Source organism: Rhododendron vialii, chromosome 6a, assembly GCF_030253575.1.
Source record: "Rhododendron vialii isolate Sample 1 chromosome 6a, ASM3025357v1".
Lineage (NCBI taxonomy): Eukaryota > Viridiplantae > Streptophyta > Magnoliopsida > Ericales > Ericaceae > Rhododendron > Rhododendron vialii.
In genome coordinates, this window is record NC_080562.1 from 20,327,544 (window position 1) to 20,339,894 (window position 12,351).

At 41.2% G+C, this 12,351-nt stretch overlaps 2 protein-coding genes across 3 annotated transcripts; one reads left to right on the plus strand and one right to left on the minus strand.

Annotated features, from left to right (window-relative positions):
- Positions 1–1,856: 1,856 nt before the first annotated feature.
- Positions 1,857–12,323, minus strand: LOC131330177 (uncharacterized). 2 transcript variants are annotated; one of them, XM_058363673.1, is made up of 3 exons: positions 12,199–12,323; positions 11,359–12,062; positions 1,857–2,268 (listed from the first exon to the last, which is right to left on the minus strand). In XM_058363673.1, exons 2-3 carry the CDS (start codon positions 11,961–11,963, stop codon positions 2,199–2,201), a joined length of 675 nt encoding a protein of 224 aa, XP_058219656.1. In that variant the 5' UTR covers positions 11,964–12,062; positions 12,199–12,323; the 3' UTR covers positions 1,857–2,198. The 2 variants fall into 2 exon arrangements, with proteins under 2 accessions (XP_058219656.1, XP_058219657.1); XM_058363674.1 differs by having other exon boundaries at positions 1,857–2,963; positions 11,359–12,295.
- LOC131330176 (uncharacterized) lies at positions 7,002–7,907 on the plus strand. Its single transcript, XM_058363672.1, has 2 exons — positions 7,002–7,161; positions 7,279–7,907. Exons 1-2 carry the CDS (start codon positions 7,017–7,019, stop codon positions 7,890–7,892), a joined length of 759 nt encoding a protein of 252 aa, XP_058219655.1. The 5' UTR covers positions 7,002–7,016; the 3' UTR covers positions 7,893–7,907.
- Positions 12,324–12,351: the final 28 nt, after the last annotated feature.

The following is a 12,351-nucleotide window of genomic DNA, read 5'->3' on the forward strand; positions in this document are numbered from 1 at the left end:
TTTTTGATGCACTTGATCATGGATGATCATGAAAACCTATTTTGACAAGCCAAAGGTTTGATTTTCGGATAAAATACATCCTGAAATACATCAGTAACGATCTTCGAGCAATAATAGTACGATCAACAGCAGATGAATGTGATCAGAACAGACAAAGCAAGTGAGTAATGGACATTATAATGTCGTATGCTAGAATACACTACATCGTGCGGTGTAACATATTACCGCACGGTCTAGTGTTTCCAGCTCAGTTTCTGGTTTTGTTTCTGAAAATGATTTTTGAGCCAACACTAAACAAAAACAGGTCAAGTGTGACTGTAAGAAGTCCTCTCAGGCCAAGGCTGAGCTTGGTCCAAAGAAACTTGCTTTTACCTTCAGTTTTGAGCTTGAACAAGGATGGATGAGTGTAGATGGTGTAAGAGCTTGGAGTTTTGGAGTGGTGGATTTTCAAAGTTAGTAGAGTGCTAAGCTTTGGAAGAGGAGGAGGAGGGAATGTTTGTAGAGAGAGAGAGAGAGAGAGAATGTCAGCATAACTTCAGACTTGAAGGTAATGGGTGTAAGGGCCCTTTTCACTTGAGATGAGGGGTGTATTTGTAGGCAAGAGCCAAGGATTATCAATGCAAATGTGGGGGAGGTGATTTCTAGACTGGCTAAAAGTGTGTTCCTTGCCAAGCCGACTTTGAGCTGTGGCTCAAATGAACGTGGCTGACAACTTTCTGAATCAGTCAGAACTTTTCCCAGAATGTCGTGCGGTGTAACAAATTTTACTACACCGTTCGGTGTAGAGGTGTCCCGTTCGGTGTTACAGGCTCAATCCTGGACTTTTGGACTTTGCTAAGCTTTTGAGCGTTGCTGGGCTTTACGTTGTGGGAGTCCACATTCAAGCTCTTGAAAGTTTTTTGTTTCCTTTATTTCATTGTCGGGGAATTTAGAGAACCTTAGAGGCCCGGATTGGGGTGTCCACAGGCCGCCGGCTTGAGAAGTTTCAAACTCGGTCACATGGGCGAGAAGACAAATATTCCATATCCCCTTTCTTTTCTTTTTTCTTTTTTTTTTTTACTTGTACTTCTGAAAAGATATTACTACGCATATACAGTGAATTCAACTATTGGAGAAGGTTCGGGCCAAGATTTGCCATCGTAAGGGCTAGAAAGAGGAAGGAATAAAAGATTTATGAGGATGAATGTTTTACTGATGCTTTCTGAGAGTTTAACAAGCTCTAGAGCCGTATACAGAAAATAAATCGAGTCCTAGGTCAACTTGGTAAGGGAATCCTGAAGCGTGGAATTGCACAAATATTGACGAAGACGACCCTGCCATTGCGTCCGAAATGAACCTTCATTTTTCTTGGTCTCTTGAGGAATTCATGCTTTAAACGGTTGCCAGATAAGACTGCGGGTCGCCATAGAAAGGCAAAGTTAGGTCCGTTTTTTAATGGCTGCAATTATCTTTGCACATTGTGTCACGCAAATAAGCAGTAATTCCGAAAAGGTTGTGCCCCAACAAAACTGAGGTAAGTTACTTCTACATATAAGTTGTTTCCAATAATGTCACATTCACACCCAATCATTATCAGGATGACTTGGAGGAACCTTAAACTCTTGCGCATCACCCAAAAAAAAAAACCAACACTACTCCAGCTTATCATAGAAATTCAGACTCAACAAACAGGTCTCCCCAGAAGTTCCACCACTTTTACAGATACGGCAGCAGTACCATTGCTGTAGGCTTATGCTAATTAGGCAAAGTAATCAGCTCTATGTTCACACTTTGACTCTGCAATTGTTAACAACATGCAAACTACCTATCATTGAAGCGCCACATCATTCATTCTACCATTGGACCATAAAACACAATGAAAAAATAAGCAGCAATGGGATTGCAGCAATATTGTAATAGCATGAATGCAAAAGAACATAGGAGAAGAAAACGAAGTAAAGCCCAATTCGACAAAATCAAAATACCTACCAACAGAATATAGACACAACTCATCACTCTGACAAAGCTAGACCAGATTAAAAATCCTAGGAATGATCATACGTCACTACTCTCAAAATCCCACTTTTCATTTGCCCAAGTCTTTAGCAGAAGAACATAGGAGAAATAAGTAAGCTCAGTTAGTGGTAACTGAATCATTACCTCATTCATGGCATTATAAAACTTCGGAGCCCCAGACACTGTTCAAGTAAAACTCAGAGCTACATTATTTTGCAAGAACAGCTCCTTTCATTCCCATTGTCAAATTCATCATCTGACCCACCCGCATCACTGCCATAACAAACCAGTCACCATTAATACAACCGATATAACAGTTTCTGCATATGAAACAAATGAAAAAACTCTACACTATACATGGTGCTGAAATATCATAAGAAAACTTGTTAGAGAAACTGACTTTCATTGTGAAGGATAATTCTACATTCTGAATAAAGTGCATTCGATATAGAATTAACCAACATTTTAAGCTTTGTTGACCCAAAGTCCTTTGGGCACTCACGACCAGGGCCATTGTTAAATTGAGTTTCAACCAAAATGAAATGAATAACAGGGCTCATTCATAAGACAATAGACCGCTCCCTCACTGCCGCTTTGTCTCTAGACCCTCTACACTTAAGGATCCCTCGCATCATCTTAGTGCCTGTCATTTTCTCATATTTTTAAAATCAGGCCTGTCCAGATACTACTATCACCTCCACATACATGAAAATACTTATATAAAGTTCATATAGCTTTGAGTTTTGAGTTAAGTCAAGGAAAGGAATTAGGGCAGGGAGTTCACGGAACACTCTGGTTTTTCTTATTGTTTTGATTGTGTCTATATACACACACACACACAGAGTCCGTCTCCCGTGAGGGGGTCCTCATTTTAGTTAAAATGCGGACCTCCTCATTTCTCCCGTTTTCCGATCAAATTTCGATGATCCGAGCCGCTCAATGTGATCAGAACATGATTTTAAGGGTACCTGCAAGAAATCAGAAAAAAAAAAAAGACCGATAAGGGCTTGATTTGAGCAATTTTTATTTGAACTGTTCAATAACAAAACAAACAAAAACTGCTCGGATGAAGCCGTTTCCGATCTTTCTTTCTTTTTTGTTGATTTCGCGCGAGTACCCTTAAAATCACATTCTGAACATATTGAGCGGCTCGGATCATCAAAATTCGATTGGAAAAGGGAGGTCCACATTTTATTAAAATGAGGTGGTTCTTACAAGAGACTGACTCTGTGTGTGTGTGTGTGTGTGTGTATTTATACCCCTCCTATAAGGACCACCTTAACTCGTTAAAATGCACACCTCCCATTTTCCGATCAAATTTTGATGATCCGAGTCATTCAATGTGTTCAGAACGTGATTTTAAGGGTACTCGCGAGAATCAGGACACAAAAAAAAGACCAGGTAAGGCTTGATCTGAGCAGTTTTCATAAATGCTGACAGAAACTGTTTTATGAAAAAATGAACGGATCAAGCCCTATATATATACACGGCACTTTTAGTGAGGGATCCCCCTACCATCTTTCAGTCCAATGACATGAATCATTTCTTTCCACGGCTACGGTTATTGATCCGCAATAAAACCTTCTACAAAAATCTTGAAGTTAAAAGGTGATGTCAGAGTGCCTCAATGTATCAGATCCAAATTTTGTAGATCCAAATTTTGTAGAAGGTGATTCTCAGCTGATGAACTAAAGGAAAAAACAAGCCATTTTATAAGATAACAAATGGATCTTTAATTCTTCGGTCTATATTTTAGCTGTTAAGTTTCTTCTCACCTCTCGGGAGGCCATTCGAAAGGTGAGATCCTCGCCTGCCACTCACTTTCATCTATTTTGCAACCAATCCGGTGTCTGGATTCTGGACCCAATGTTTTCATTTCATCGCCAACGGTGATCGCAACACCGTAGTACCTACCACTCAAGCTCCTGTAGTTTATCTATATAGAAACCACAGTCTTGATTTGTAAAATAAAGACGATACATCATACATCACAACTGGGTTGTGGTATTTTTAGTTTGATGTGATTCGTGTAACACTCGTCTTCGTCCTCTCGGAAATGGAGAATTAGATTCAATTTTAGAGAAAAACAAAACATAAAGTGTCATATGCAGTGTTCTAAAACAAGGAATTAATCGGTGATTAATTGCTGGCGGGGCCTATCCGATTAGGTCCGACTAACAATTAATCACCGATTACTAATTAATATGCACCTATTAATCACCGATTAATCAGATTAATCGCTTGAAGGTGGCCAACTACCCGACTAGCGCCTAGCGCCTTTTAGAACATTGGTCATATGCGTTCAATACCGTCTATTTGTACTAACACAATGAGCTAAGCCGAGATTGGTATCTAGAGAGGAAATCAGATGGAAGGAAAATGGACATTGAATGTTGGATGGAGGAGGTGGATCTCGTGGTGGGTTGAAATTTCGGGGATTGATAGTGGGTGTAATCAAAGCAAGAAAGCCGGAGAGGAGAGGGAGGAGATGGATGTGGGCTTGCCCTATGTATTAGCCACCAGGAATGAAGAGAGAGAGAGAGAGAGAGAGAGAGAGAGAGAGAGAGAGGGGTAAAATTGTAAGATGAGTTCCTGTATCGTGGCATTAAAATAAGGTTTGTGGCATTAACCACACCCTTTTAAAAAGGATTTGAATTTAGATAGTTTAATTGATTATACAACCCATAACAGCACTTGAAAGAGCCAGATGGCAAGAAAGGTTTCATGTAGCTGATGCTAAATGATTTGGATTCGAGACACAAAGGAATAGTTAGTTGGGTTGGGTTTGGCTTGGCTTGGCTTGGCTTGGGCCATAGATCATTCTGATGTAGGTCAGATTTGGAATTGGGTTAAGGATGCTCAAACACAAAGGAAAGGGGCTGTTTTTTGGGCCTGTGAACAATAGACGTGAATGGTGTAAGAGAAGAGAAGAGAAGGAGGGTTTTAAGAAGATAGATCTACGCTTCATACCTAGGTTACAAATGACATCAGTACATCACACCTAAGGCCTCTTTAGCATCATACCAAAGAATGGGATTGCATCACATAATCATAGAAGCTTAAAGCTCTATTCAACAGAAACTACAATTCCAAACGCAAACCAAATGACCTCTTTGATAGCACGCATTTGCACACGCAAAAGAATGGAAACGTGATAACAGAGCCCCATGTAGAGGTGAGCAACAATCTTACAAGCCCACCCAGTGATTAAAAAATCGCGCCTAGGCGAGGCGAGCGACGAGGCGAGGCTGGGTCGCCTCGCGGTTGTGAGGCGAGGCGAGAATGGCCGAGGCAACCGCCTAGTCAGTAAAGTGGCGGCTAGGGGCGAGGCGTGAGGCGAAGGAGAAAGGGCGCCTAGGCGTCGTCCAGGTCACAAAGGAAATATAAGGGCAAAATAACGAGCGACGAGGCGAGGCTGGGTCGCCTCGCGGTTGTGAGGCGAGGCGAGAATGGCCGAGGCAACCGCCTAGTCAGTAAAGTGGCGCCTAGGCGCGAGGCGTGAGGCGAAGGAGAAAGGGCGCCTAGGCGTCGTCCAGGTCACAAAGGAAATATAAGGGCAAAATAAGACTTACACACAAACACACTTGATCGGTCGAAGCCGCCTCTCACTCCTGGGCGATCCGAAGCCCTCTCTCGGTCTCTCCTCTGCGATTGACCTCAACATCGAAGACCTCTCTCTCGACTCTCCTCTCGATCGTCGACGACTCCGGTAAGTTCTCTGCTCTCGATCTCTCTACTCTCTGCTCTCGATCTCTCTGCTCTCTGTCTCTCTCGACTGACGCTCTGCTTTCTCTCTCTTTCTCTCTTCTGATCTCTCTCTCTCTCTCATCTCTGCTGATCTCTCTCTCTTCTGATGATCTCTCTCTCTTTCTCTCTTCTGATCTCTCTCTCTCTCTCGTCTCTGCTTTCTCTCTGTCTTGAACTGCATATGCAGCTCTTTCTCTCTTCTGATCTCTCTCTCTCATCTCTGCTGTCTCTCTCTCTTGAACTGCACGTGCAGCTGTCTACTTGTCAACTGCAGTGAGTGTACTGGGAAGTTTTTTAGGAGTATTTGTGTTGTATATGTTTACTGGACTTTATAGTCAGTTAGTGGGTGTATTATATTCTCTCAGTTAGTGGGTGTATATATATTATATATAGAATCATAGATATTGTTTACTGGACTGCATTTTGTAAATTTTGTGAATTATGTTTTATGTCCTTTGTTTGTATAGATATTGTAGATGTCGAATAGAACGGATCCTGCTTGGAATTATTCAAAGAGACATGAAGATAATAAGTTCAAATTCACATGTAATTTTTGTAACAAAGTGGTTACTGGGAGTGTTTACTGAGTGAAGCTACGTCTTGCTGGAGGATACCCTGATGTGACTTCATGTCCTAATTGCCCAGAACCAGTTAAAGAGGAGATTAGGGCATTTATCTGTAAGAAAAAGGAGACGGCATCTAGCATAACTCCACTTCCAGATTTTGATGAAATGGGCAATGAGGAGGACATTGATGAGGATGAGTTTTATGTACAATCAAAGCCCCCTCCTAAGAGGCCTGCTGCCACTGCTACCTCTGGCTTCAAGTTCCAACTTAAGAAGCCCAAAACCAAAGGGCCTATGGATGCTTACTCACCCCTGACCCAGAGATCGAGGTAGAGAATAGGAGAAGTGGTAAACAACCTAAAGTTGACGATAATACGCCGCAAAAGAAGTTATTGAAAGAGCGAGCTCATCAAGCTATTGCGAGATGGATTTACGATGCTGGAATACCTCTCAATGTTGTCAATGTGGAGTCCTTTGAACCGATGATTGAGGCTATTGGGCAATATGGCCCTGGTTTAACACCGCCGACTTATTATCAAGTGTGTGTCCCTCTTCTTAAAAAAGAGGTGGAAAATGTGAACAAACAAATGGAGGACCACAAGTAGGAGAGAGAGGAAAATGGATGCACTCTTATGTGTGATGGATGGACAGATCGAAAGAATAGGTCATTGATAAATTTTTTGGTTAATTGTCCTAAACATAGGTAGCATGTTTATTGAATCGGTTGATGCATCGAGTCGTGCCACAACCGGGGACAGCATGTATAGGTTGCTTGATGAGTATGTGGAGCGAATCGGAGAAGCTAATGTGGTCCAAGTTGTCACGGATAGTGCTGCATACAATAAGATGTCAAGTAACAATGAATTGCCATATGTTAGTTACTAGTTACTACTCAAAGTCTCAAATGTATTATTTCTTACTTTATTACTTACTCTTAGAATCTTGTTGTACTTGTTCTAACTTATGATAGGGAAGTTGTTAATGGCAAAAAGACCACATTTGTATTGGACTCCATGTGCTGCCCATTGTTTGGATTTAATGTTAGAAGACATTTTCAAGTTGCCATATTTGAAGAGGACATGGGAAAGGGCGATCAAGGTACACGGTTATATCTATAACCGTCCGACATTGTTGAACATGATGAGACACTTTACCCAAAGAAAAGAATTGATTAAGCCAGCAAAGACTCGTTTTGCAACAGCTTGTTTGACTTTACAAAGGGTTCATCAACAAAAGAATAACCTAAGAAAGATGTTCACATCAGAGGCTTGGAGTAAGAGCAAGTGGGCAAAGGAGGCGGATGGTAAAAAGGTAACAGAAATAATATTGTCGCCGTCATTTTGGAACAATGTCTTGTTGGTCCTAAGATTTGCATGTCCTCTTGTTAAAGTACTTTGTTTGGTTGATGGTGAAGAAAAACCCGCAATGAGATACATCTATGAGGCCAAGGATAGGGCCAAAGAAACTATTATAAACACGTTTGGCGGAGATGAAGACAAGTATAAAACTGTGTTTTTGAAATCATTGATGCGAGGTGGGAAGTGCAATTGCATCAACCTTTGCATGCAGCAGGCTACTATTTGAACCCTGCATTTTTTTACAAGGATGGTGCAAGGATGAAAGCTAATAAAGAGGTATGGAATGTTTGGTGGATTGTATTGAAAGGCTGGTACCAACTGAGAGGATGCAAGATGAAATTCTTCATCAAATAGCATTATATGAGGAGGAGGAGGGAATCTTCAAAAAGGACATGGCAATTAGGCAAAGAATTACAAGGTCACCAGGTGATCACAATTTTTACTCTTTGTGCTTAAAAGCCTTAAATACTACTTCTTTATTCTTTATCCTTTGCGACAATATAACTAATTGGCAATGTGCAGTTGAGTGGTGGAAGTTATTTGGTCGTGAAACTCCTGAATTGCAAAAATTTGCCGTCAAGATCCTTAGCCTTACTTGCAGTTCATCCGGATGCGAGAGAAATTGGAGTGTGTTCGAACATGTGAGTATTACATTTAAGGGATTTCTAATCGTTTTGAAGGTGTGAATCGTGTGATATGAACTTAAATCCCTTTTAACTTTATTTTGCAGCTTAAAAAAGAAATAAGCTAGATCAAAAGCGCCTCAACGACTTGGTGTTTGTTAAGTACAATAGAGCATTGAGGCATCGATATATGAACCGCGGCAAATTTGACCCGATTTCCTTGAAGAACATTGATGAGAGCAATGAATGGTTGATTGGGAAATTGGAGGATGAGCTTGTATTTGACGGTGAAGATTTGGATTGGAATGTTGTTGCGGAGGCTAGTGGGGTTGAACAACCTAGCAAAGTAACTAGGTCTACTCATAAACCAACAAGTTCAAAGAAGCGTTCAAAAGCATCAAGTTTTTGTGCAGATGATTGGGAAGAAGAAGAATTTGATGACACTGTTTCAGATGAAGGAGAAGAGGAAGATGTGGATGGATATCAGTCAAATGATGATGAAGAAGATGAAGATATTGGTGATGATTGATGAAAGGATGACTGATGATGTCTTGTTTGGAATATCTGGATTGTTAGTTTGTTACATTTTATGAGCGTATTTTACTAGTAATTCGTATGTTGGAATGTTGGATTGTTGGTTATTATGCAATATGATGATGTTTGTTCTTGTTTTGATGGTAGGAGTGAATATTGGTCGTTTATATAGTTTATATTACTTTTTTTTTTAAACGCTCGCCTCGCTTCAATGAGGCGCTCGCCTCGCCTCGCCTCGCCTTGCCTCGCTCCGATGAGGGCTTTGTCGCCTCGCGTATTTAAATCACTGAGCCCACCCGATCCAATCTGCAGCCACACAATATGGGCAGTTTCAAAATGTATAGTAGTCAGCTGCGTTTCTAATCAGGTTCAGAGTTTTCAAATCCACCCAGTCCTACCCATCCAACATACGTCACTAATTTTGCATCACAGCCCTACAAGTGGAGAAATATGACCCTAGGCTGCACCGCCCACCCTTTCAATTTCAACTTCAGGCTTCTCTCTTTCTTCTCTTGCTTCCCTCTTGATGCAGTCCAGAAAAGGTGGCCAAGGGCATTCCAGTAATTTAACCATTATTTGGTCTTGGAGGGTAAGGATTGCCCATGGGTCCTACTTGGGATATTGGCTAGACACGTGCTGGATTCTTAGGCGTCTTTTGGGTTCTATTCAAGTCAAAATATCTATTTAATGTCCAGTCAAAGTCTTTAGAGTCAATTAGTTGATCAAGGAGTCATTTGGTTTTCCCATGTCATTAATGTTAAATATAGTCGAAGAGTCAATTAGTTGATCAAAGAGTCATTGAGTTTTTCCATGTCTTTAATGCTTGCAGTCGAAGAGTATGTTCAATGTGTCTTTGGGAGTCTAAAGGTCATTTATTTTTGGGAAGCTCTAGAGTCAAGTTGAAATGGGTATAAATAAGATTGTAAGCCTTATGGCAAATTATGATTGAATGAATGAAAAATTAGCTTCAAGCTTTTATGATTGTGTGATGCAATCCCATTCTTTGGTGTGATGCTAAAGAGGCCTTAGGTGTGATGCCTTTGGTAACCTAGGTGTGAGGCCTAGATCTATCCTTCTCTAACTCTTCATCTCCTTCTTCTTACAAATTACTATTCACGTCCACTGTTCACAGCCCCCAAAAACAGCCCCTTGTCTTTGTGTTTGATTATACCTAGCCCTATTTCAATCTATCCTGCATCACCTCTCTCCTCACCGACCAAACCCCATGTATTCTATGAACCCCTTCGCTTCTCTCTCTTCTCTTCTCCATCTATATGGACTCTAGTGAACCAAAAGTCAATGCCAGCCCTGAACTTTTGGGGACCTAAAGCAAGCTCGAAACATGGGCTCCTATAAATGTTAAATCCGAAATGCTAATAACCACTTGATGAAAAGTCAATGTGCGCGTAAAACACATAAAAGTATTTCAAGAATGCACAGACATTTGTAAAAGTGGTTTGAAAAGTATGAAATATGCATTGACATAGGAATTTTTTTTTACCTCCATCAAAACTAGTAAAGCCCATATTTGTATTCAAAAGTTTAAACAGAAAGCATTACAAAATTTAACTGTAAAACTTTCCAATTGAGTTTGTAATCAATCTTATGCATCAAGTATATTTTGAGGGATGAAAAAGATTATTTATTTACTATTTATTGCTTTTTGAGTAGTTCAAGTATTTTGTATCCTCCATCAGTAGAAGTACCTTTGTTGATGGGCCTTAGATTAAAATTCAGGTCTAAGATATTTGGATATACACTAATTTTTACACGTAGTTGAGGCCTGATGCGGGAGTCTAGACCCGAGTCCAGAAACTCCAGCATCCATTCGACACTGTCAATAAAAAGAAACAGTACAGTAGTAACAAATCAAGCACAGCCAAGCGATTCGAACCTGCATACCGAGCCGCTCAAATATGAATCTTCTACCGCTAGACCACTTACTGCAATTTTGTTTCTCTTCAACATTTTCTAAAACAATTAATAATATAACTCATACCCAAATGGGGCCCATTTGTAACACAAAACAATATGAGCCTAAAGTGGCCGTTTCACCCGCTTTAGGTCAAGACCGACTAAAACGCACCTCACTCTCTTTGTTTTCTTCCTTTTTTGAAGAATAACGATGCCAATCCAAGAGCTGAAGACAAGAAGTTTGTTCCCAATTCGACAACATACAAATAGTAAAAGGAGGTAGTCGGCGGGCAGGGTAGTTGTATCTCTGTATGCTTTTGCTTTTGGTCCTTGTTTTGATTTTTGGGTAGTCCATTGATGGGAAATGGCCAAACCAACTTACCCAACTGAATCCGGCCCAAATCAAATTGGCCTGATTAGATCGGTTGCTCACTATAAACAGATTGAAATCATCATTTACCAATCCTGACCCAATGGGTCAGTTCTGGTGATGGGTGAACAGAAACCCTGAATCGACCCCGTGCACACACATAACCCCACATATCAACAAGGAAAATAAACATACATAAACCAAAACAATTTATCCTGATAAACTAAACAATACGGATATAGAGTTGTCACCTTGGCTCAAACTCCCGGATCTCAGCAAGATCTCCCCCGGACGCATCCATCCACTGCACTTTCCTTCTTTCAACATGATTATCATTCTCATATAATGCCTCAGATCCATTACCAGCAACACTAGAAACAGAATCGGTACTATTTTTAAAATCTTTCAAGCTACTCCTAAGAGCAAGCTGCTCTCTCCTGATATGGTGGTCACCATCAATAGGATTAGTTGTGCGAATATGATGATCCTTGCCTTTGATAGTAGTAACACCACCAGGGCCCAGGCCCGGTCCCGGAAGGTTCTCCTGGTGCTGTTGGGTAGGACCTACTTTTAAAGAAGGAGATGGGCTGCTGCTCTCAAGTCCAGCGGCAGCGCGACCAAAGCAGACAAAGGAGGCGCAACCGCGGACGAGTCGGTTTTTCCTAGAAGCCAGCTGGAGGTCAGGGTTGTTGGATGCTTCTTGCTCCACCAACTGGTATTGATTACTCCATGGCGAAACTCTCATCTGTTTTTCTTCGTTCTTATTATTATGGCCCAAGAAAAGAAGGGTCAGGCCCTTGCTATACCCAGAAGCTGAAGAAGAGAAAAACCCTCCTCCTTCCACTGCAAATAACATCAGTCTTGCTCATCTATCTGGGCATCATCATAAAAACTTCTATTCTATTCAGCTATTTTCTTCCCCCCCAAACCACCACAGCCACACCCTTCACCGTACCTGCATAAAAACACAGATCTGAATCAACCACCACTATCCTCCCTCCCTCAACTGTGACACTTCAACAGCTCAAACACAAAGCCACTTCACAGATCTGAAAGATTTTAAAAGCAGGCAGTGATCTCAAGAGACTCACTCAACGGCGATAAGTGACCGGACCGGCGATGCCCGATCGACTCTCTCAATAATTAACAAAAAGCTTCCCAACAGAGGGAGGCAGAGAGAGGGGAGTCGCAAGATGAGTATCTACTTTAGGCTTAGTTTTTGGAAAGACCCCCTAAACAATTAC